The 23,786-nt window shown below is 38.1% G+C and overlaps 1 protein-coding gene across 1 annotated transcript in view; it reads right to left on the reverse strand.

The window, feature by feature from the left end:
- The window catches only part of LOC136866750 (uncharacterized), a 32,025-nt gene extending 9,054 nt beyond the window's left edge, over positions 1–22,971 (reverse strand). Inside the window, exons 1-2 of the mRNA XM_068227041.1 lie at positions 22,877–22,971; positions 10,990–11,129 (exon numbers count right to left, since the gene is read on the reverse strand). Coding sequence (XP_068083142.1) covers positions 10,990–11,124 — 135 coding nt within the window. The 5' untranslated portion in view covers positions 11,125–11,129; positions 22,877–22,971. The remainder of the gene's footprint in view (positions 1–10,989; positions 11,130–22,876) is intronic.
- Between the last annotated feature and the right edge of the window lie 815 nt (positions 22,972–23,786).

Genomic DNA, 23,786 nt, shown 5'->3' on the forward strand with positions numbered 1-23,786 from the left:
GCAATTGCGGGCTTTTAGGCATAATCGCACACGTAAGAGGCCCATCTCCGGGCAGCACGCACATCAAAATTTGGAAATGTTCTACAACTGACCCTCGGAAAAACATTAAAAAATAAAGAGGGGACCATGGCCACATGACCCTTTTAGTCTCCTACGACAGGCAGGGATTACCTGTGGATGTATTCAGCCTCTGCCACCCACAGGAGGTCAGACACATTATACCAATCGGCAATCCATGTCCGCGCCTTGGTCGCCCCTTTTTGTTGCCTCTTACGACAGGCAGGGGATACCGCGGGTGTATTCTACTAGTGCGTCCCCCACCCGCAGGGGGTGAGTGCAATTGGACTAGACAAAGGAGTGACTGAATGGGTTGCTAATAATTCTAGAAAATAAATCAGAGAATTAGAGTAGGGAAGCTATCTGATCCTGTCATAATTAAGGGAATTCCTGAAGGCAGTAATATTGGACCTTATGTTTTCTTATAAACTAGCAATATACCTGTGCTTCAGTACGGTTTTAAATTGAAAGTTATTTTTCAAAATTTTTAATTTTGGAGATTCTACTGTCGATTGAGCCTGTAAAATAACACCCTCAGTTCATTCGTCAAGTGGTTTTGGGGAACGATTATACATTTTCTCATCCAACATACATTTGAACACCGTACATAAGAATTAGAATTTTTTAAACCCTATCTTATTTAACATCGAAGATATAAAAGTGATCAATCTGTGATATGAAGATGTACGTCTAACAGTTTATAGAGGCAAATTTTTAAAAATATTTTTGAACATCTAGGACACAAGACCACCCTTCATGTAAAATTTTAAGATCGTGCCTGAAACAGTTACGGAACAATGGATATTGTGTTTTTTGAGAGTCAGCCACCATCTACTCCCCTTAGGGGAGAAAAATTTATGAAGTATGATATTTTACATCTAGGACAAACTAAAAACTTTCTCGTTTAATTACCAATTTGTAATTCAAATGTTTTCATAGAAGTGTATTTTTGTATCATTGCACATCCCCCAGTCAAAACCCCCATAGGGGTGTATTGTTGAAGTCCACTTCTTATTTAAAAATCTAAGACATAGAATTTAGTGTGTATAGAGATAGAAATCGAGATGAAACCTTTATTATTTAGGCCTATTTCACATACTAAGGTTGCAGAAAGTGATTAGTAATTTGAGTTTAAATCTTTAAATATTATACATTCAAGATTATTTCATTTTGAGAATAACTGTTTCAGACAAGTGAATATTATGTCATCAGAACTCACCCCTAGTCAAAACCCCTTTAGGGTGTGTTGGTTTAAGACCACTTAGTTCAAATCTATTACATATTGTACCCGGATGAGATAGGCCCTAGTTTTCATGATTTGATTTTTATAAGATGAATGCAAATATATAGGAATATTAAATTGAATACAGTGTCAGTTTTGTGTGGACGGAAGGATTTCAACATAGACATATCGCAACACTCCGTCGCCACAGTTAAGCTTGTCATTATGGGGAAAATGTTTCTTGGTCAGAAGCTAAGAGGATTAAATCTAGAGCTCAGAACAACAGAAGTAATGACTACACGGAAGTGAAAGAATATTTATTTCTGAACAAGGGCAAGCCGGGTGTATCACCGATACGAAGAATATGACGTATGAGGATTTCCAACGCCTCGAGGCATTTTGTGTTGTCAGGTTGCAACGAAGAGATTTTAAACTAACCGATGCGGTGTTGACCAATGGAAAGATTTATCATAGGCTCGCAGATAAACCAACATAAGAGAAACTCAGAGTGAACTCCAGTTAGCTTCTCCGATAACAAAAATTAAATTATTCCAACCACATAATTGAATAGAGGGGATTTTTGTGATATCATTCCCATGTTGATTAATTGTAATTGTAATAAATTAAAGTAATGAATTCTTGGAAATGACCCACGCTATCTCGCCATTGGTCAAGAAGAGCATGCTATCAGGGACGCCGACTTCGCGCGCGAAAAGTAGGACAGGAATATAGTGATATTTCCATGATCACCGAACGATACGAGTTCAGAATACGACACATGAATGTGTATCGCCAGTTTATTAAGTGGGATAAATCAAGAGATCCAAATCCACCTGCATATGCCGATTTAGGATAACCAACACCCCTCCCCATGAGATGACCACGGATGACCTCGGCGGGAAACCATATCGTCTATAAATGACCAGTAGTGGGACCTCACATCACCCAGTTGTTACCACTCGCCAGTTGTGACCAGTCGAGCTTCACATCAACCAGTCGTTTGAAATAATTTATTACGCTGACACAGTGACTCTGTAATTCAGTACCAGAAAACTCAGATTCTGTTAGAGTGAAAGTACGTTAGTAGTCATGAAGGTGAAGACGAACAGTGATAATTATTCAGTATATCGAGTGTAAATTATCAGTATCACTGTATGTGAAATTAATACATTTCTCAACATTTCACGTGTTGGAATTTAAAGAATCGACAGGAACGCCGATAATACTTTTTGAAGGCAGTGTTCAGAGCCTGAAATAAAAATTTCATGATAGACGGTGTAACTATTATTGTAGCAGGGAACTGTAGGAGCGAGGCGATCGTAGGACGGCATCGTATACTTCAGGAAGTGCGGATTGAAGAACGCGATACGCGCCGGTTCGAATGAAACGACACTTCGTCATAATGTGTCACAACGTGTGATTCGGGCTCAAGGAAGAATAATTGTGCAAATGTAATGGGTCTAGAGGCACCTATAAGTGTTTTTTGTATAAATTAATGTAAATTCTGTAAGTAAGGTATTAATCATGGGTAGTCACCCAGAAGTGTTTTATTGTGTTAAATTTATAAAGTGCGATATGATGGACGAGTAAATTACCATGGGGCCAGGAGGCTTCTCATCCGCTACGAGACAATGGAATTCTACATAGGAATGAGTACACAAATTTAATATTTGGGGATGTTATCACGACTAAACGGGGTTCAATGTAGATTAATTATGGTTACTTAACATGGTCCGCCTCCCGAATCCATGATTTTAATTTTTTTGTTAGACGGACGAACTAATTTATATTAACGTAATAATGGGTTAGATTAATTTGAGTATTTGTTTGTTGTATATAATGTAAATATGGGATATATTTCTTTCAATTAATGCATACTGTTTGTAATACTTTGATTTAAGTTCATTTCAAGTGTTAAATTCCTTTTTGTGCTAACCCATTTATTTGATTTCAATCACTGCGGTGATTATTTGTATTTTAGTTAGGAATATTTTCTACCAGACAGCCAGATTATGCAAGTGCCAGGGTATGTAAAATTTGTGTTGCGTACGGAAGGTAATAAGAATAATAATAATAATAATAATAATAATAATAATAATAATAATAATATTTTGTGCGTTCGTAAGTTCTATATAATAATAATAATAATAATAATAATAATAATAATAATAATAATAATAATAATTTGCGAGAAAGAAATAATGTTTGTGAGTTGGCAAAGGAAAGTAAATTAATAATAATAATAATAATATAATAATAATAATAATAATAATATTTTGTGCATTTGCAAGTATAATAATAATAATAATAATAATAATAATAATAATAATCAATGTGGAGATGACCTGTAGCGTTAAAGAATTTAGTTCGGGTAATCAGTTTGATTTTACGTAAATTTTTGTTGTCACGTTTTTGGACTATCTTAACCATTAAAATTTGTTTAAAAGCGATAGAGGCACGTGAATTAGAATGGTCACGATATGTTAAAACCCCAGAGTGGTTTGAGCCCTTATTTAGAGTTGGAAGTCATGAGGGACGATTATCCGGCTTGAAATAAATTGAACCGTACTGTTTGTAATGATGAAATAGATGAATCTCAAGGCCTAAGATGATATAAAATGCATATTCCGGTGTTATGAGTGGCAGAATCCACGCACCGAGGATTAATTTACGAATTAAATGTTTGAAGAGTTCCAATAAAAGGAAATGGACTTCAAATTGGAAGAAATAGTTTAGCAATCGCCGGCATTGGAGGTATTTGCCCAGCCGTGATGTGCCATAGGTTGCGAGATGTGTCTTGGGAGGACGTGTGTCCCCATATAAATTAACGGCAGTATGAAACTGAAGGTACGGTCCCGAATACCGTGTTGTCCCGACCGACATAAAGCAGATCTTGTGGTTCATAACGGGATTTAACATATGTAACTAAATTCTAAAGAGAGGATATTAAAATATCATCTTTCCATTTTTAATAATAATAATAATAATAATAATAATAATAATAATATAAAGAGGAATAATAGGAAGAAAATATTCGATTAATTTGAGAATAATTATGGTGAGATCAATGTAAGATATTAACCCCATGATGAATAAGTGATGCGATAATGATAATCTCCACTGATGGAAATAATAATGAAAAGTTGAAGAAGCAGAAGATGAAGAACTTCTAATAGTAATTTGAGAATAATAATTATGATGACAGAAAATTAAGATAATTTTTGGACAATGATTAATAATAATAATAATAATAATAATAATAATAATAATAATAATAATAATAATAATAATAATAATATGTTATTAGGAAACTGATCATTAAATTGTGCGGATAAATTACGAGGAATAACGACCCTTTGTTTGAAACGTCAGCAAAGGTTGGCATATAATCATCCCGGATGACAAATGATAATCAAATATAGGATTATAACTGAAATTAATGATAATAATAAATTAACTGATGGTAATCAAAGAATATAAAAATGATCAGATAAAGAATGATAATGATATTTAATAATCATAGGAGGATATGATAGGGACAGTCGTCATGTGTCGAACTGCTCAGAACCAGATGTTGGGTTTACACGGCGGAGATCGTTAGTGGTAGATGCGATGATAACCCATGGACGGCACATGTCTTCATTGTCAGAGCATAGTAATGAACCTTTCCGTACGTCTTGTCGTATTGACAAGTGTAAATATTGAAATAGGCTTTGAGTTAATGAACTCTACCTGGCGTGTTTGTGAATCTGGAAATAATAGGCTAGAGTTTGTCCGTACTGTATTTTCCAGTTTTTTGAGGCGATAACATTTCCACGGTGGGTGTCCGGCTCACCAGAATGTACATACCGGAAGTGTCTCATGTGCAAACGGAACGAGGAGATGACAGTAAATAGTTACTGTCATGCCTTCGTCTCCGAAAGAAGATCTCCAGCGATGAAACGTCCACTCATACGGATGTGAATTCGACCCCTGGTAACCAATTGGGGCGAATTCACCAAATGTTTTACACTACCAGAGTAGTGAGGTAAATCCAAGTAGTATGTCATTTATTTTTCAGGATGGAAGTGTCCCAATGTAATAATTGTCATCATGTGTAGTTTGCAAAATAAGTGAATAAATTGCTCCTCATCGCAATTTTAATAGGAAACGGTTTCCATATCTTTTATTGTAAGTTAGTCCAGTATGCCCATGGAATTTAAGTTGTCACTTCCCAGTCCTATTGTGGAGTGAAAAATTTGTATCCATGAATGAGTCGTCCCCCTTACCTTAATTTGCATGCCCCGTTCATCCCTGTGTTCATTTGATGCGCTGATATATAATCAGATTTTCTTTATAAAATTTATTTTATCTTTTTCGAACTGATCACCCCTGAGATTAATGCTAGTCTGGGACTCAGGAAGTGAGCGGGTGCAATATAGGGGCAATCATGTGACATTTCACCCTCATATGACAAACGGTTTCAGAGAAATGAATATTTTTGTCATTAAGCCACAATCTCCAGTCAAAATCCTGTAGGAATATGTTGTTTCAAAACAACTTCTCATTTTAAATACAAGGTGTATAGGAACAACAATCACATGAAATTTCAAGCTCATATGTCAGTCGATTTCAGAGATATGAATATTTGTGATTTTAGGCCTCACCCTCATGGTCAAAACCCCTTAGGGGTGTACAATTTTCATACCACTGTTTAAAGTCAGAGACACATACGAGCAACAGTCATGCGACATTTCAAATTCATACGCCAAATGTTTTGAGAGAAATGAATACTTAGGTCGTCAAGACCTCAACCCCTAATCAAGCCCCAACCCCCCTAGGGGTGTATTGTTTAAGACAATAAGACAACCATCATGTGAAATTTCAAGCCCATAAATCAAATGGTTGGAGATAATTTTATAATTATGTTGTCATCCCTCCCCTACCTCAGGGGTATATTATTTTGAGATCAGGTTTTATTGAAAATCTAAGACATACATGAGGAACCATCATGTTAGATTTCAACGACATATGTCGAACACTTTCAGAGAAAGGTATATACTTGTTTTTGTGTATTAACAACCATTTTACACTTAAAGGAGGATTTTTTTTCTAAACTTATCCTATTTAACATCTAGTACATAAAGGAATAATCATTTGAGTGCAATTTCAACTAAGTCTGGTCAACCGTTTCGGAGGAATGAATATTTTGGTTTTTCAAGGTTTTATTCCTGTTTCATCCCCTTAGGGGTGTAATTTTTGGAAACCCTTCCTTAGTGAGTGCTGTTGCCTTTTATACCGATGTACAGATGTATAAAACACTTTCAAGATTAAAATTATTGTATCCACCTTTACAATACAAATATATATTTTTAGTGATTAAATTCATGTAGAATTTATTGAAAAGGTGGACACAATTTTAATCTTGAAAGCGTTTTACTTACTGTATCTTCAATACGGATCAAAATTAGATTAGTTACTTGTAATATCGATATACACCAGTTTTCATGTCTAACTTCTTCAGTTTTGAGATATACTGTAGATTTACTCATTTTAAAATTCACTCCCTTTTTCACTTCCTTTCACCAACCTTAAGATTTTCTGAAAACTAAAAAATATGCATTTCTTTATATTTAAAGGAGATTCAAATACCAATTTTTAAGTCTCTAAACTGTCAAGGTTGAGATATTTAAGCAATTCACCCTCTTTTCACCCTGTTGCTCTTAGTGAGCACCTACACTTTAATATTTACAAATATACTAGCAAATGTATCCGTGCTTCAATATGGTATTCTACATTGTATACAGATTTCTCTGTAAATTACTGTAAAGGCAGGGAGTAAGATTATGCCGCTTAGCGCTGTCCTAGGAACAAAACAGGGAGGACACCATACATTATTTCAGATGTAAGGTAGGTACTGGGGAAGTTTTGAAGATAATGGCAGGCCACATTTCCTACTGCCAATCATAATAGAGTTTGGAAGTTTCTACTGTAATGGCATGCTCACTTGGCAACTGCCGTTCAAAAGAGAGATGGAGAGTTTTCATTAAAAAGACAGGTTTTGTTTTCAAATGCAAGTCACAATTGAGTTAGAAAGATTCGATTACAAAGGAGATATGCAGCGCCATCTAACGTATCAACAATCAAGACACGACAATAAAACATAAGACCAAAGTTGTTGATCTCTCGAAATACAGTAGAACAGAGATTGTGTTATCTGTTTTGTAATACTACTTACTGTTTTTCCAACAATTATACCAAAACAAAGGTATGGACCATCATTAAAATGCATCCTTATTTCAATATTTTCCGGGGCCAAAATTTATACATTTGAACAGCTTGGAATTTTACCTCAAAGGAAAGAGTGTCCAGGTTTTGGTATTAGCACTCTCATACATACAGAGTAATTAAGGAAGAAAGTAACAGTTAAAGTTGAAATAATAGAAAATAGGATTATAACCAAGGAGAGCCAGATAGGACAAATGTGAATACCAAGTGGATGTATTGGAAAATCAAATGTCCCTCAAACTGGGATGTATGAGTTACGGATATAAGAAAGCGGTAACAGGAGAAATTTAGATGCAGTGATTCTTAGGCAAACAGATAAGATGACTTATGGTGTTATTACTTAAGCTATTCGAGGACGGCTATAACCTCCATGATATTCCACCAATATCAACAGAAATGGCCGATTGACATCTCTCTTGCTTTTTACCCAAGGAACAACCACGAGTTTACAGGAATGATGATGAAAATGGCAATAAAGTACTACCCTGCTGACAAGCAGTCAGATGTTGCCATGGTAACCTGTAGGTTCGTTGTCTGTCGGTCACTCAATGCAGAGCATGATACCCTTTGAAAATAGTAATTTTCCCCGTCATTTGAAGAGTAAGCTAAATTATGAACATAAAAGTTTTTTATAATGAAGAGACATTTCACACACAGCCCACGGATTTGACAGAAAATCAATAGTATAAGAGAAAACGGAGAAAGACTTTTGGTTTCCCAGTAAACCCCCCCATCTATTCTAAGATTTTTAAATCATATGCATATCAAAACCTTCCCTGGGATGAGTATACTCCAAATATAATGTTTGGTACAGATCTATCCAGCCATTTTGCTGTGATGGTAGAACAGACACTAAAAATAAAAACCAATGTATGGTTTGGAGTTTACCTAACAGGGATTTATATCTGAACAATTGGCAAAACAAATGGAATTACAGACAGCAGACCCCCTACAACTTTTTATTTATGATTTTAGTAAAGCAGTGGAATCAGAGATAAGGCTTTTTGTGGATGATATTCTGTATAGAGTAATAAGTTACAAGATTGTGAGCAACTGCAAAATGACCACGATAATATTGGGGTTAAAAGTCTGGTTGTAACTTTCACAAACAGGAAAGTCCTCTCAGTTTTAATTACTGCATTGATGGAGTGAAAGTTTATGGGGATCAATGTAAGTACGTAGGTGTTAATATAAGGAAAGATCTTCATTGGAGTAATCATATAAATGGGATTGTAAATGAAGGGTACATATCTCTGCATATGGTTATGAGGGTGTTTAGGGGTTGTAATAAGGATGTAAAGGAGATGGCATATAAGACTGGTAAGACCCCAACTAGAGTATGGTTCCAGTGTTTGGGACCCTCAGCAGTATTTCTTGAGTCAAGAACTGGAAAAAATCCAAAGAAAAGCAGCTCGATTTGTTCTGGATAATTTCCGACAAAAGAGTAGCATTTTACATGTTACAATTCTTATTTTTGGGCTGTATTGAAAATTTATAGTTCAAAAACAATAAAGGTGATCTTTAATCCTCCTATTCAATACATTAATTTCCATTTATAGTGGTTACATAAACATACTATCAGTTAAATGGGACATGTTTCGCCCTCAATTCAGGGCATCTTCAGCCTAAAAAGAGTAGCATTACAAAAATGTTGCAAAGTGTGGGCTGGGGAGACTTGGGAGAAAGGAGACTAGCTGCTCAACTAAGTGGTATGTTCCGAGGTCTCTGGAGTGATGGCATATAATGACATTAGTAGATGAATAAATTTGAGTGGGAAAGTAGGAAAGAGCACAATATGAAGATAAAGTTGGAATTCAAGAGGACAAACTGAGGCAAATATTCATTTAAAGGAAGGGGGGTTAGTGATTGGAATAACTTACCAAGGGAGATGTTCAATAAATGTCCAATTTCTTTGAAATTTAAGAAAAGGCTAGGGAAAAAAAAAACAGATAGGGAATCTGTCACCGGGGCATCTACCTAAATGCAAATCAGTATTGATTTTGACTGACTTTCAGGAATATACTATCTCACTCGTGTTTGAGTAGTCGTGATTATGGTTTTAAGTGGAAGTGTAACTGTAATACCATCCTCTATTAATACTAGTTAGAAGAATAATTATTGCAGCTTCAAAGAATGAGGACATTGATAAAAGAAGGGGAGGGCCATGAAGGGCTTGGAAATGAGGGAGTCCCTAGGCCTTTCAAACCTAATACCATCATGTTAGGAGAACAGGAGTTCACCAAGTGAGCACGGTTGCTACATTTTTGAAATGCCAGTAAGGGACAGGTCACGTGAACACAACATACCATTTGTTCAAGGGAACACAAGATATAATTTACTGTACTAGGTATAATTACATTGTAGGCGCAACAATTTTTTTAACAATGTCTTTTATGTTGCATCAAAACAGATAGTTCTTATGGCAATGATGGGAAGGGAAAGGGCTAGGAATGAGAAGGAAGTGGCCGTGGTCTTAAGATACAGCCTCAGCATTTGCCTGGTGTGAAAATGGGAAACCATGGAGAACCATCTTCATGGCTGCCAACAGTAGGGTTCGAACTCGCTGTCCCTTATCCAAGCTTACAGCTGTGCGCTCGGTGCTAGATCAGCATCATTGCAACTCTGGCAAAAAGCAAAAGTTTTCCTTTCCAACCCCTTCAGACAGATTACTGCCCTCATTTCTGCACTCTAGAGTGGATCTTCTTATCACTGCAACCTGCTGCTGTCTGACGTTCAATGAATAAACTGCAGCACAGCCAGACAATACATCCTTCAGTGCAAAATATAGCGTGTATATCTAGTATCAGGAATGCTTTGTGGGTGTAGAATATTGTATGGACACTGTAGCTTCACTGGGCAACTGTCAGCACTAGTAAAAGCAATGATTTTACTCATGGATGAGAGGAAACCTGAGCATTTAAACTAGATAAAATAAAGATCATAGAGATGGAGAACAGTGCTTGTGTGTAGTCTACTGTAATTTCAAAGTTAATTGTTCATTTTAAAGTCACAGAGTGATCAGTCAGATTATGACTAGTCAAATCCAATAGCCACACTGCAGGAAATTTCAGGAGAAATTAACAGTAAGAATGTACACTTTTTGCCATGAAAAGTCAGCTGAAAATTGTTATGTCCCCTGGGAAAAGCACATGCAAAAGGAATATGTACACCAGAGATTTCTTCACCAGTTCGTTGATGGATGTTATCAACACTTTGCCAATGAAATGGCACTTCTAGTTTTTCCAAACTAGTTTTAATGAAAACATTCACTACAAATCACCCTAAATGCTGCTTTTAATATAACAGACCAAGTTTATTGGCAAAGTGTTTAGCAGTATTGGACAAATGTATTTTTAAGAGTAAGAAAGCATTTTAAAATATTTTAAACATTTAAAAAAATTAGCAAACAATGAATTAGCTTAAATCTGTTAAGATCATTGTACCTCATCAAAAGCTTCAGCCCTGACTCCTCCTTTGGACTCAAGTTCAGTTGTCATAGATCCAGGAGCTGCAGATCCTGGATCAATTGTAGAACATCCAGAAGCTCCACTCCAAGGACTACTAATGTTTCGCCACATTTGACCTGCAATAAATTTTGAACATTTATTAAATCGTTCAAAATGACTCAATTCGTTTAACCATGATTAGTGACCCCAATGGCAACTCCTGGTCTTAAGCAGGTATGATGCAGCTTTGGAGAGTGAATTATAATCTATAATTATAAAAGGAAGTGTGTCTGTCTGTGCGCAATGCCCAGCAAAATCTACAGCATGCAGAGATTCGAAATTTTGAACATAGGTAGATGGAAAGGGGTTCGAATGCACCTCTAAGGCAGAATTTTCAATTTCGCTTTCGTTGGCGAGTTATGAACGAAAAACCATCGGAAAGCGTGCATTGGGATATGACAATCCAACGTGGTGTCACCAAGATTAAGTGCATAGAGTCACTGTTGCTAGGCAATGTACAGAAGATATGTAGAGAACACAATATTCACAATATTCAAGGAGTCATTTTACGTCCAGGTCATAGGAAACTGTTTTTGGTCTTATATGGTGCGAGGGCATATGACGCTAATGATGGCGATTTGTCTGTCGGATCGGGACATAAATTCTTGAGCTATTCGAGAGGAGTGGGCTATGTGCCAGCGCTGGGTTTCATCCTCTTCATTCTTACTATCATTTCATCTCTAACTCATCTGATTAGGTTGACGTCACGAAAGTCATCTGTTCGTAAAAATTTGCTACGAAGATTCATCTCACTTCATGCCCAAACCCCGTAGAGAAAGGGGACAAGGGTTGGACACTTATACATTTAGAGGAAAAATATATGACAAGATAGACGATAATAATAAAATAAGGAATAATACATATATCAGTCAAGCTGCCATTGTAAGTCCGTAGAATAGGAAGCCTTTTTCCTTCAATCCATGGTCTGTCTGCCTGTCTGTCTGTCTGTCTGTCTGTCTGTCTGCCTGTCTGCCTGCCTGCCTGCCTGCCTGTCTGTCTGTCTGTCTGTCTGTCTGTCTGTCTGTCTGTCTGTCTGTCTGTCTGTCTGTCTGTCTGTCTGTCTGTCTGTCTGTCTGTCTGTCTGTCTGTCTGTCTGTCTGTCTGTCTGTCTGTCTGTCTGTCTGTCTGTCTGTCTGTCTGTCTGTCTGTCTGTCTGTCTGTCTGTCTGTCTGTCTGTCTGTCTGTCTGTCTGTCTGTCTGTCTGTCTGTCTGTCTGTCTGTCTGTCTGTCTGTCTGTCTGTCTGTCTGTCTGTCTGTCTGTCTGTCTGTCTGTCTGTCTGTCTGTCTGTCTGTCTGTCTGTCTGTCTGTTCATGTGTGCGATGCCCAGCCAAATCCACAGCAAACAAAGATCTAAAATGTTTATCATAGGTGGGTGCAGGTTTTCACCTAAGACGCATGGCTGCATCTGAGAGCAATTCTTGTACCAAGACATGAAGCTGTGAATGTCATCAACAAGCAATACTCACAAGAATTATCTGGTTTCCTATAAATTGAAGTCTATCGACACAGCATGTCATACAGATGAGGCTGTCAACTATACGACAGATTTTGAACAAGTTGGAGTCACCTGGAGTACCCTCGAATATCTTGGGATGGACGATTGTGGCACCGATTATCCTTCTCAGGAATATGAATCCTTCCCTCTGCAATGAACACAGCTCTGAAACTGATAATACCAATACCAGATTCCCTATGGGAATCGGAATGTATATATCATCTGAAACTAATTACAAATATTATTGAAGCCACCATCATGACTGAACATGCCGCAGGTGAAGTAGTATTTCTCGGACTAAGTCCATTGAGTAGGAAGCCATTTTTGGCCCGCGACACAAGGAGCCATCAGTCCGTAATATTCGAAAGTGTTTGTGTGTGTATATATATGAAGCCCAGTCAAATCTACGACACACACAGATCTGAAATTTTGACATGGGACAATCGCTTCAAGTTGTAGGACTTGATCTTCGAAAATGGTGCTTTTGCCATTGTCAACTGTACATGGATTGTTCAAGAGTTTGGAAAGCAAACAACGCAGTATACATCTTACCTCCAAATGGAAGGACATTATTATATTTTATTCCCAAGCTCTAAGGAACAATATATTTTGTATTATATAACATGGTCTTTTACATGGTTTTAATATTATTTGTACAATCCATGAACTCTGTGTCTTAAGCATTGAAAGTAACAATATAATAAAAATAAAATTACAATTTACATCAAAAAGATGTGTTAATAAATATAATGCTTTAATTTGCTTTTAAATAAAGAGTTTAGAAACATCTAACGGTTGAGTTACGAAACGCGGTCAAAGCCGTGGGCACATGCTAGTATTATATATACGGTACCCCCCAAAAAAATGTGTCTTTCCAGACTGAACGATATTGAAGCAACAATGTGTATTTGTTGACTGTGTTAAGGCACTAATTATTTAAATTCCCCACACCATATTTGTTCAAAAAAGCAAAAGCTACAATACAAGAAACATAGCCAAGAATCAGACATGACGCAGGCTTTTCGGCTTATGCTTTGTCAAGAAAATAATTCTCTATGTTTTGCAGAGAACTTTGCTCTGCATCTTTGGAAGAAAATCTGAACTGTTCACGAGGAAGACTTCTCCAAGAATGACATTTGAATTTAGACATTAATGACAGAGGTGGAAGTGGTACATTCATCTATCACCATATGGCTCACCATACATGGTACAGATTCCAATGATTCTGTCAGCTTCCGCTTTGAATGTAGGGCTGTACTGCGTATGGTGCGCCATCTGGTGACTGATGAATGTACCACTTCCACTTTGGTCTTTAACATCTAAATTCAAATGTCATTCTTGGAGAAGTCTTCCTCGTGAACAATAGAGATTTTCTTCTGAAGATTCAAAGTTCTCTGCAAAACAAAGAACTTCACCTTATTTTCTTGACACGGTATAAGCCCAAAAGCCTATATCATGTCTAAGTATGGGCCGTGAAAGCATCCATGGTAACATAGCCAAGAACGTTTTTTGCTAATGGTTTAGTATCACATTAACGCTTTGAAGGTTTTCGGGGATGTAAGGATTGGGAAGGAAGCAGTCGTGTCCTTTACATGCACCCCCAGCATTTGCCTATAGCTCTTTCCACATTAAGAAAACAGTATGGCTCTTATGGACCTACAACGATTGAACACACTCCCCTCAGACACCCGTAATTCCTCGTGATTAAGGGATATTATACTGTACTTTGTAATGTATTATGAAAAAAAGGATGAGGCATTTTTGCTTGAAGTTATTAAAATAACTACATATCATTTTCTTTTTCAAAAATATATTTGTAGGGAGGAAGCACAATGGCGGAACAGCCATCGCTTCATTGCCCTCCATTTTCCTTCTTTTGCCTCCTGTAGTTCCTCACTCTGTGAACCACCAGCAGCTCGCTCATTTATAGTATTTATCTGTTGCCTGTGTGTTTTTATGCTTTAAATTAGTGCGCAATTGTCTTGTGTTGAGTGAGAGTTAAGCGATAAGCCTACGTGTGCGATTTCTTTCTTTAATACTGTGATCTTTTGTAGAGTCGTCTACAGTATTTATTTGTTGCATCAGTTTTCTAGCTTTTATTGCCTGGAGAAATTTGTTAAATGCAATTAAACTCATCCTTCACCCCTCAAGCCCATAAAAAATATTTGTCTATTTTCTCCCAATTTGCCTTACACTTCATGCTGAGGTTTTTATGTGCCGTAGTTTATCTCCGATTTGTACAAACCAAAAAAAGCCCCTGTAAGACCCTGTCCCCTTTAGTTCATAAATATAATTTGCAGCTTAGTTTCTCCAGTTTTTTTATCTTGAACTTAAATACTGAATGTCACAAATTTATGTGCCGCCGTTTTTCCATGATGGCGTTGAGCAGAGTCGTTCGATATGGCAAACCTGTTGTCATAAGATCAATACTGTTTTCTTAACGTGGAATGACCTATAGTGTGAAAATGGGAAATCATCTTCAGGGCTGCAAATGGTGGGATTCCAACCCACCATATCCGGAGTGTAAGCTTTCAGCTTCGTGACTAACTGCATGACCAACTTTCTTGGTACAGAACAGTTTATTTACATTTTTACACCCACTTACCCCCGGTGTTTTCACACACTTAGAAACAAAAGTATTGCCTTGTCACCTGTTTTTTGAAACTGTGAGATTGGCAATGAATGTAGGTCACCCTTCAGAAGTTGGTTCCTTTTCTTCTTGTTAGCTTGAACTTTTTAAAAATTATTTTTTGAATTTTGCAGTCACAAGCTTTGTTTACTGGCATTTCATCACATTTTGCTGTTCAGCTGTAAAAAAAAAAAAGTGGCCACACTTGAACAGTGAATATATTCTAAGTTCCATTTCTCTGTGTTGTTACACAATGCATGAATATTTACAGTAGATGCACAGTAGAAGCACTGAACTATTGTGTTTAAGGAGGAGTCATTCGATATATGACTCTTGTGGAACAGTGGTATAGCATTCGCTTAATGATTTGAAGGATGCAGTTACTCTCAATGCAGGTCTTTAGAAAATAATTATGGCTTTGAGGTAGAGAACTGTAAACATTTTCTTTTAAATCTTTGGAAGATATTAATAAGACCAATACATGTATTTATATTCTTTCTTAATCCATTTTCCCCTCGAAGGTTTGTTCCCCCTCTCTCTGACTCAGCAAGGCATCCTACCTCTACTGCCTCAAGGGCAGTGTCCTGGAGTGTGAGACTTTGGGTTGGGGATGAAACTGGAGAGGAGGATCAGTACTTCACCCATGGTGCCTTGCCTGCTATGCTGAATAGGGGCCTTGTGGGGGGAATGGGAAGATTGGAAGGGATAGGCAAGGAAGAGGGGAAGAAAGCAGCAGTGGCCTTAAATCTGGTACAATCCCACCATTTTTCTGGAGGAGAAGTGGGAACCATGGAGAGCCACTTTGAGGATGGCTGAGGTGGGAATCGCACTCCCTCTACTCAGTTGACCTCCCGAGGCTGAGTGGACCCCGTTCCAGCCCTCATATCAGTTTTCAAATTTTGTGGCAGAGCGGAGAATCGAATCCGGGCCTCTGGGGGTGGCAGCTAATTGCACTAACCACTACATCACAGAGGCAGACCTGTATTTTATTATTAATTTTTAATTTTAAAATCTTCAATCCTTTGCCTTCATTTTAAAACCTTGGTAGAGGTCAACACTCTACAAGATAAACAATGATGCTATTTCTCTGCCCAATACTTTGCAGTTGAGTGTTTGACGTGGCTCCACGAAGAAAAGAAACGAAAAAAAGTATAAATAGAAGATTTCGGAAATATCCTATTTAAAATGTTAAAAAGACAAAGTCACCTCCGTACGTCCGGCCGCCTTTGCCCCCAGGAATTAAGCTGGTACTCATTTTTGGTGTAGGCTGAGTGAACCTCAGGGCCATATGCACCTCCGGAAGTGGAGATCTTGTTTCTTAAATTTTACGATTTCGAACCCACGTCCTTCCGAGCGAACCGAGCACGCCTTTACCGCCTCGGCCAGGCAGCCCCTTATTTACAATGTTACATCCCATAATATTATAATGTTCCATCTACGATTTCATCAAGCTATTTTGCAATAACTCTTGCTGTAGGCCTACTGATGTCAGTAAAGTTTTGCTGTTCACAGGACCAAATTAAACAATTTTCAAAATTATGCAAACAGTGCGGCTGTTTCCTTGCAGATCTTGCCTAGACCGATTTGTGAAGATTGTGCTTACCATTCTAGCTGGATTTCAAGTCATTTAAAAAAAAAAAAGTTATTCTGTACGGCTAATGATTATATTACAAAAATGCCAATTAGTACAACAATTTGAATGCAATCTGATGGTGGGCCTTAGGTTAGAACGCCAAGTATGGACGTATTTCGACCACTACCGACTGACGTACTAGCAAATACAGTAGAGACCTAGGAGACCTAATAGTTGCCAGACTTGCACTTCCGGTCGCACAAGTCTTCACCACATCAGCTGTGCGCAATGGCGTAGCCGAGACGAGGGATGCGATTTTTACAAAAAGAAAATTAACTAAAACATTCAGAGACATATTGTAGGACCAATAGATCTGTTGAATCTACTTTCTAAGAATCCTCGAAAGTCGGATGTTAATATTGTAAACTGAACGTACCATTCGCGTAAAACAGTTGACCTTGATCGTTCTTGTTCTGTAATTGAATATAATATTTTGTTTTAATGTAGGCCTAAGTAAATATTTTTAGTGCACTGCTATCTAAATATAAACACAAATCACTTGTATCAGTGTCCTTATAATGCCATGTCCTGAATGAGCGCACCACACACTCAGCTTGATTGTGTTATTTTGTAACTGTACCTAACCCTATCCCCTTCCCCGATCGGCCGATCCTGGATACGCTACTGGCTGCGGGTGTCAGTTTATATTATTCATCATTGACCTTTAAAGAAATCGCCTCCTTTCATTTAATTAGGACTTGACCATGATGCAACAGTACACCGATATTCTTACGCTACCCTTTTTTTTTGGTTTGTTAATGCAATCAACCTCCTCTGCGAACCATGTGACCTTGCCGCGGTGGGGAGGCTTGCGTGTCCCAATGATGCAGATAGCCGAGCCGCAGGTGCAACCATATCGGATGGGTATCTGTGGAGAGACCAGACTAACGAATGGTTCATCGAAAGGGGGGTAGCAGCCTTTCGGTAGTTGCAAGGGCGGCAGTCTAGATGATTGACTGATACGGCCTTGTAATAATACTCAATATGGCTTAGCTGTGTTGATACTGCTACACGGCTGAAAGCAACGGGAAACTACAGCCGTAACCACCTCCCGAGGACATGCAGCTCTCTCTGTATGAATGATGTACTGATGATGGCTTCCTCCCGGGTAAAATATTCCGGAGGTAAACTAGTCCCCCATTCGGATCTCCGGGTGGGGACTACACGAGAGGGGGCGATCATTAGGAAGATGGATACTGACATTCTGCGAGTCAGAGCGTGGAATGTTAGAAGTTTGAATCGTTGTGGTAGGTTAGAGAATCTGAAAAGGGAGATGGATAGGCTAAAGTTAGATGTAGTTGGTATAAGTGAAGTACGTTGGCAGGAAGAACAGGATTTTTGGTCAGGCGACTACCGAATTATCAACACGAAATCAAACAGGGTTAATGCAGGAGTTGGTTTAATAATGAATAAGAAAATAGGGCAGCGGATAAGCTACTACGACCAGCATAGTGAAAGAATTATTGTCGCCAAGATAGACACCAAACCAATGCCCACCACAATAGTGCAGGTCTATATGCCTACTAGTTCAGCGGATGAAGAAATTGAAAGAATATATGAGGAGATAGAAGATTTAATACAATATGTCAAAGGTGACGAGAATCTAATTGTGATGGGAGACTGGAACGCAGTGGTAGGCCAAGGAAGAGAAGGTAGCACAGTAGGAGAATTTGGATTGGGACAAAGGAACGAAAGAGGAAGTCGGCTGGTTGAATTCTGCACTGAACATAATTTAGTCCTCGCCAATACTTGGTTCAAACACCACAAACGACGGCTGTATACGTGGACGAGACCTGGAGACACTGGAAGGTATCAAATAGACTTCATTATGATTAGGCAGAGATTCAGAAACCAGGTGTTGGATTGCAAAACTTTCCCAGGAGCAGACGTGTACTCTGACCACAACTTGTTGGTCATGAAATGCCATCTGAAGTTGAAGAAATTGAAGAAAGGAAAGAATGCAAAAAGACGGGATCTAGACAAGTTGAAAGAAAAGAGTGTGAGGGATTGTTTCAAGGAACATGTTGCACAAGGACTAAATGAAAAGGCCGAAGGAAACAGTAGAGGAAGAGTGGAGAGTCATGAAAAATGAAGTCAGTAGGGCTGCTGAAGAAATGTTAGGAAGAAAGAAAAGATCAACTAAGAATCAGTGGATAACTCAGGAGATACTAGACCTGATTGATGAACGACGAAAATACAAGAATGCTAGAAATGAAGAGGGCAGAAAAAAATACAGGCGATTAAAGAATGAAGTGGATAGAAAGTGCAAGGTAGCTAAGGAAGAATGGCTGAAGGAGAAGTGCAAGGATGTCGAAGGCTGTATGGTCCTGGGAAAGGTAGATGCTGCATACAGGAAAATCAAGGAAACCTTTGGAGAAAGGAAATCTAGGTGCATGAATATTAAGAGCTCAGATGGAAAGCCACTTCTAGGGAAAGTAGACAAAGCAGAAAGATGGCAGGAGCATATCCAACAGTTGTATCAAGGTAACGATGTAGATAATTTCGTTCTGGAACATGAAGAGGCTGTTGATGCTGATGAAATGGGAGACCCAATTTTGAGGTCAGAGTTTGACAGAGCTGTGAGTGACCTAAATAGGAACAAGGCACCTGGAATTGATGATATTCCCTCTGAATTACTGACTGCCTTAGGAGAAACCAGCATGGTAAGGTTATTTCATTTAGTGTGCAAGATGTATGAGACAGGAGAAGTCCCATCCGATTTTCGGCAGAATGTTGTTATACCTATTCCCAAGAAAGCCGGTGCTGACAGGTGTGAAAACTACCGCACTATTAGTTTAGTATCTCATGCCTGCAAAATTTTAACACGTATTATTTACAGAAGAATGGAAAAACAAGTTGAAGCTGAGTTGGGGGAAGATCAATTTGGCTTCAGAAGAAATGTAGGAACACGTGAAGCAATCCTGACTTTACGTCTGATCTTAGATCATCGAATCAAGAAGGACAAGCTCACGTACATGGCATTCATAGATCTAGAAAAGGCATTCGATAATGTAGATTGGACCAGGCTATTTATGATTCTGAAGATGATAGGGATCAGATACCGAGAACGAAGAATTATCTACAACCTGTATAAAAATCAGTCTGCAGTGATAAGAATCGAGGGCTTTGAAAAAGAAGCAGCAATCCAGAAAGGAGTGAGGCAAGGCTGCAGTTTGTCCCCTCTCCTTTTCAATGTTTACATAGAACAGGCAGTAAAGGAAATCAAAGAGAAATTTGGAAAGGGAATCACAGTCCAAGGAGAGGAAATCAAAACGTTGAGATTTGCCGATGATATTGTTATTTTATCTGAGACTGCAGAAGATCTCGAGAAGTTGCTGAATGGTATTGATGAAGTCTTAGGTAAGGAGTACAAGATGAAAATAAATAAGTCCAAAACAAAAGTAATGGAGTGCAGTCGAACGAAGGCAGGTGATGTAGGAAATATTAGATTAGGAAACAAAGTGTTAAAGGAAGTAGATGAATATTGTTACTTGGGTAGTAAAATAACCAACGATGGCAGAAGTAAGGAGGACATAAAATGCAGACTAGCACAAGCAAGGAAGAGCTTTCTTAAGAAAAGAAATTTGCTCACTTCAAACATTGATATCGGAATTAGAAAGATGTTTTTGAAGACTTTCGTGTGGAGCGTGGCATTGTATGGAAGTGAAACATGGACGATAACTAGCTCAGAAAGAAAGAGAATAGAAGCTTTTGAAATGTGGTGTTACAGAAGAATGCTGAAGGTGAGATGGATAGATCGAATCACGAATGAAGAGATACTGAATCGAATTGGTGAGAGGAGATCGATTTGGCTAAATTTGACGAGAAGAAGAGATAGAATGATAGGACACATCTTAAGACACCCAGGACTTGTTCAGTTGGTTTTTGAAGGAAGTTTAGGTGGCAAGAACGGTAGGGGTAGACCAAGGTATGAATATGACAAACAGATTAGAGCAGATGTAGGATGCAATCGTTACGTAGAAATGAAAAGGTTAGCACAGGATAGGGTGGCATGGAGAGCTGCATCAAACCAGTCTATGGACTGATGACTCAAACAACAACAACAACAAATGCAATCAAATGCCTTTGCTGGTGAGATGTAGTGTTTACAGTGCACTATGTCTTCTGGTGTGGGCTATATCAAATTTGTTACTTTCATTGACCTGTCTCAGTCTCATCCTTGGCTTTGACAATATGAAAGTGACTGAGGTATGAGTGATGCTAGTAATACCATTCCTTATGCAGCCAGTCCCTGTTATGAATGGTGTGAAAATATCGCTCATAGGGTCGGTTGGTGCTTGCATTTCATTGGGCTTGGCAGACTGATGTGCAATAGCAACGGCTGACTTTGTGAGGAAAGCAACGGGAAAGTACCTCACTCATTTCCCTAGTACGCCTCTTCAGTGACGCCTAGGCTATTTATGACAGCTGTTGGCGGAGCTGCAGAGGATCAAACCAGCCTTCAGGCTTAATACCCAACATACATACAATGCAATCAAAGAAGCATCACTTTTTCATGTTGGTTTTTAATACGTTATTTAATATGTTATAATCTAGCAAAAAAGAAAATCGAGCTCACCGCTAATATAATTGCCAGTAACGTGAAGAATGTCATAAATGACCATTTAACAAGTCAAGTTACTTGACTGCATGGACAAAACACACTAGTCCAATGTGGAAAAGGGCCTCATTTGGCACACTGGGGGCCCAGTGTTATTAAAAATAAAATAAAAAGAAAAGAGCATCCTTATTCTGTGGGAATTATGACCATAGTTTGAGCAAAGGCGCATAGAGTTATTTTTTTAAAAAACGCAATTTTGTTTCAAATAAATTTCGTGCACAGGTCTAAGCCATATTTTAAGGCAAAGTGTGAAGAATTCCATGCGGTGGTTGTTTAGAAGGAATTCATTTGATACTAAATCTAAATAGTGTTCCAAAATTTAATGTCACTCAGTTCGATTCACGTATTTTATACAGTACTATGTGTGGTATAGAAGTATGTCTTGAAATTTAATCTAAAATCCGTTTTTAAACATGAGCTCTCAAGATCTAAATATACCTACTCTTTATGTATGCTATAAAGAATTACGGTACTAAAACAAGTAAAAGGGCGTTCTTCACTTCCATCAATGGAACTTGCTTCAGATAAATAATCTTATAATAATTTGTAAACCTGAAGAGACTAACAAATAAGATATGTCCTCGTTATTGGCTTTACGTTCGACTAATTAGTTTTACGGTTTTCGGAGATGCTGGAATTTAGTCCCGCAGGAGTTTCTTTACGTGCCAGTAAATCTACCGACACAAGGCTGAGGGGCATTTGAGCACGGACTAAGCCAGTATCGAATCTGCCAAGTTGGGGCCAGACGGCCAGCGCCTCAAACGTCTGAGCTGCTCAGCCCAGCAAATAAGGTATCCAACTATCCAGTCCTGCTTCATGGATTATACAGCTCTAGTAAGTGAAGTACAAGCTGATGATCATACTAATGTTGTAATGTTGTCAGGGATTACTGGAATTTAACTTGTCATTAATACAGGTGTTAAAGGATTGGTTCTTGTACTATAAAAGTAGCCTTAGAAACTTTTTAAATACATCCCTAATTCCAGTCTTAACTGAACTTAACTCTTGCCTCGATCGTATTGTATTCCCTTAAATATATCAAAATTTACACTTTTTGATACTTTGATTCTTATCAACTCAAGAGGAATTACCCGTTAAGTCACACGAAATTGTTTTTACTTCAGTTTACCTCGATTTAACTGGTGGGAATAAGAATAATTTTAATTTCAGAAATATAAATACAAAACATTAATAAGTCTATCACGTATAGACGTATGTCTTATGATTTAGGGTTTAATCTACCGTTTGAGAAGGTGGAACGAACTCACGGGATCCTTCTTGTCTGTTGTACCTACCGATGAGTTAACAGTCAAATTCGTGCATAATTTCTTTTAAATATAAACTTAACTGCCTTATTTAGGCGAACATTTCTCCATGGGAAAGTAAAATATTGTTAAACTACAGAATATTGGAATGTTATATCAAGCAATTGTACACAAACTCACAGTCTAATGGCGTCCTGCTGAACTGCAAAACAGATGCTGCCGTAAGTAGACTTAACAGAGTCTTGACTGCGCAAGGATTGTGTGACTGTCTAGCATCAAACCTACATCCTATGACGCAGTTTCCCCTCATTTTTGTTGACCAATCAGAGGCCGAATTCTATCAACCAATGGTTGATCGAAGTTTATCAGGCACTATTTGGTATTTGACATTCTATTTATGTGTAATGCAGGCCCGTCAACATTGCCCCGGATGCGCCGCACTAATATATAATCTGCATTATTTCCTTTGGTTCGATAGTTATATTCTAAAACAGAGGTATTCAAACTTTTTGGTTGGCGTGCGCCCAAGATCCAATTGTTTTACCTTCGTACCCCAGAATTACGAGCATATTGCGATATACCACAAATAAGAAATGATTATTAATTCAGCATCATCATCATCATCTGCAGCTTATCCCATTGCTCAGGGTCCGTGCACGCACTGAGGCATGAAAGAGTTGTGGCCGGGGATTTAAGATCGCATGCCCTTTCTGACACCACGCGATTTTCAACTCAAAATTCCACCCCAACAACACCGGGAATCTAACCGAGGTCGCCGAGATGAAGGGAAGCAGCTGAGCCGCTACACCACCCTATTTCCAATAATAACATAATGTATTGTATATACAGGGTTATTCACCTAACATGTTACACGGAAATAACTTCTAAACCATTAAAGATATCAGCATTCTGTTTTCATATTCGTAAATGGTACGCCGGGCCTTGTAAAACAACATGTTACGTATTTTGATGGGGGTGATTAACAACCGAGATATTGATACTAACTCCATAATTTTAAATGGAACGGCACAAATTTATACAGCTGATTTAAAAGTTCATCTGTGTGCAACTTCAAATATGTAAGTATTTT

This window comes from Anabrus simplex, chromosome 3 (assembly GCF_040414725.1).
Source record: "Anabrus simplex isolate iqAnaSimp1 chromosome 3, ASM4041472v1, whole genome shotgun sequence".
Lineage (NCBI taxonomy): Eukaryota > Metazoa > Arthropoda > Insecta > Orthoptera > Tettigoniidae > Anabrus > Anabrus simplex.